Source organism: Salvelinus sp. IW2-2015, linkage group LG22 (genome assembly GCF_002910315.2).
Source record: "Salvelinus sp. IW2-2015 linkage group LG22, ASM291031v2, whole genome shotgun sequence".
Taxonomy (NCBI): Eukaryota; Metazoa; Chordata; class Actinopteri; order Salmoniformes; family Salmonidae; genus Salvelinus; species Salvelinus sp. IW2-2015.
The window spans coordinates 15,376,543-15,379,667 of record NC_036862.1 but is presented as its reverse complement, the minus strand read 5'-3'; the positions used below and the strand labels follow the sequence as shown (position 1 = coordinate 15,379,667).

The window sequence follows — 3,125 nt, the reverse complement described above, 5'->3', positions numbered from 1 at the left end:
CTGCCTGGACCCATTTCTGCCTGCCACTCTACCTCCTGGACTCTGATCTGGTTTTGACATTTTTGTCTGTCCACGACCATTCTCACCCTTTTGATGAATAAACATTGTAAGACTCAACCATCTGCATTTGGGTCTCGCCTTGTGCCCTGATACATCCTGAAATATATGTCATCTTTGTTAGAAATAATACTGTATTTCACTTGACAGTGAATGTAAAAATTTCTCATTTTACCCCACTCTCCCCTACTGTGTAATGCAGTTTATTGAGTTACAGGTTCCTAACCGACAAAATGCGCAATTATGGAGCAAAACAGACGGGGTTGGCTTAGATTGTTGACATCTAAACTATATTTTGCCTTCAAATGTCTATTGAAAACATAAATACATTTGCACAATGAGCACTTGTCGTCTCTCAAATACATCGTTACAGTTGTTGGTAGCTAGATAGCAAATGTTTTGCCATATTAGCATAGACATGACATGAGTCAAAACACCTCAAAACAAGACATGGTATCAATAACAAGATACAACGAGCTGAAACAAGAAACCTACGATTCCCCACATGGCAGCCTCTTGTTATTGTTGCTAACTATCTGACCGTTCAGAAACATAACATCACCTTCTGCCTCATCGATGTGCGCGCATTATTTTAGTGATGTTTATAAGGCAACAGCCTCACTGTGCAGTGCTCTTACCCAACTTCCACAAGATCCCATATCCACGTCTCAGGGAAGAAGGTACGGACCGTCTGTATGGTATCAACAAATCTGTCACCTTCTACTACACGCAGTAAAGATCGATCAAGTATCCGTCCGCCCTTGACTCCAGGGTGGCGTCTGTAGGCTACAACTAAAACAAAGAATAGTCATTATTCTCGTGTTAGAATCAGCCTGGTCAAACCAGATTGAATACTGCTTTCAACGGTGATGCATGCAGCATTCAGACTGGTTTAACCAGGCTATATTAGAATAACAAAAGCCATACATTTCCCAAGATTCACTGAATTCTTCTGGCAATGACAAGAGTAAAAGGTGTGAAGGAGGACATCTCACCATGGGCCCTATTGTACTCTTTCCTTTTGTACCTGAGACAGGAAGGTACTCTTATAACRAGATTAGTTGCCAGCTTCAGTCCCAATTTCTAGAAATGTCAGAATCACAAACAAGAGAGCTCAATATTAATGAATATCTCTGAATTTTATGTTTCTATTCTGTAGGTGTTTTTCAGCCTCAAACAGGGTATTTTAGCAATTAATAATTTAAGAAGATGTATGCATGGTATCAGGATGTTGACTGATTCTTACGAGAGAGGAAAAGAGGCTTCAAGTTAAGAGAAAACAAGGCTGAYGTTACCTTAAAAACTTCATGAGGTTCATTTTCCTCCTCAGTTTGTCTTGGGTATGGCCTTGCGTACCAGTACTTCATTGATTTTACACGTAAACATGCTACTGAATCTTCAAGCTGGTAGGGAATGTGTGTTGTCTCCTTGACTGGTAACAAATCAAATATCTGGAATGGGATAACAGTGAGATGTAAAATTAACTTGTTCACTGGACACAAAACAGAAGAAAACAGACTGTTACCGTGAAGGACCACTTGGACTTGTCTAAAAAGAAACGTTCAATTTCATTTTCCATTGCTAAACGTTATTAACCCTCATACTACCGACCCCAGAGGCATATTTTTCATCTTAGCCCAAAGGTGGTTTATTGAAATCTTAAAATGTTCATGACTTTGACAATCAACTTGTTCTTAGTGTTTCTGTATCAATATAGACTTTGGGGTCATTTCGATCCCAGCCCAAAACKCCTAATTCCACCTATAGTAATGAGATAGATAGGACCCTTATAATAATTTATGTTTCTTTGTAGACATAATAACAAATTACCCATACTGACCTGTATCAGTGATGTTGACCAGATAGACAGATTATCTTCAGAGATATAGCTCCCCGTGTACCCACCTAAGATTGCAGTTTTTTATACCACATATTTTATGTACAGTGGGGCAAAAAAGTATTTAGTCAGCCACCAATTGTGCAAGTTCTCCCACTTAAAAAGATGAGAGAGGCCTGTAATTTTCATCATAGGTACACTTCAACTATGACAGATAAAATGAGAAAAAAAAATCCAGAAAATCACATTGTAGGATTTTWAATTTATTTATTTGCAAATTATGGTGGAAAATAAGTATTTTTTCAATAATAGTGTTTTAATGAAAAACTTTGATTCCAGAAAGTTACATTTACTTTAGCTTGAAAGATGTCTCAAGGGTTGCAGGTGACTGTCATTTTCTTCTTACATCTGCAGAGGGGAAAATGCAATGAATAGGTAGATAAAGTACATGTAAGAAATTAATGATTTAACAAACTGAGCAGCATTTAGGTAAAAGGATTGAAGGAATATTGACTCAACTGCTCATTGAACATCTCCTTCTAAAATCATGGGCATTAATATGGAGTTGGTCCCCCCTTTGCTGCTATAACAACCTCCACGCTACGCGCTTCAGCACTCGGCGGTCATGTTCTGTGACCTTGTGTGGCCTAAAACTTTGCAGCTGAGCTGTTGTTGCTCCTAGACGTTTCCACTTCAGAACAGCAGCACTTACAGTTGATCGGGACAGCTCTCGCAGAGCAGAAATTGTATGAACTGACTATGACGGTGCCACGTTGAAAGTCACTGAGGTCTTCAGTAAGGCCATTCTACTGCCAATGTTTCTCTACGGAGATTGCATGGCTGTGTGTTCGATTTTATACACCTGTCAGTAACAGGTGTGGCTGAAATGGCTGAATCCACAAATAGTTTTGTGCAGTGCATTCGTAAAGTATTCAGACCCCTTGAACTTTTTCCATATTTTGTTATGTTACAGCCTATTCTAAAATGGATAAAACATATAACAAATGTCATCAATCTACACACAATACCCCRAAATGACAAAGCAAAAACTATTTTTTTTATAGATTCCTGCTAATTTATAAAAAAGAAAAAAATTGAAATATCACATTCACATAAGTATTCAGACCTTTTACTCAGTACTTTGTTAAAGCACCTTTGGCAGCGATTACAGCCTCAAGTCTTCTACAAGCTTGGCACACTTGTATTTGGGGAGTTTCTCCCATTCTTCTCT

The 3,125-nt window shown here is 38.4% G+C and overlaps 1 protein-coding gene across 1 annotated transcript in view; it reads right to left on the bottom strand.

The window, feature by feature from the left end:
* The window catches only part of LOC111949957 (alpha-2-macroglobulin-like), an 81,428-nt gene that overhangs the window by 23,491 nt on the left and 54,812 nt on the right, over positions 1-3,125 (bottom strand). The window contains 3 exon segments of the mRNA XM_070434066.1: positions 696-849; positions 1,053-1,140; positions 1,353-1,508. Coding sequence (XP_070290167.1) covers positions 696-849; positions 1,053-1,140; positions 1,353-1,508 — 398 coding nt within the window.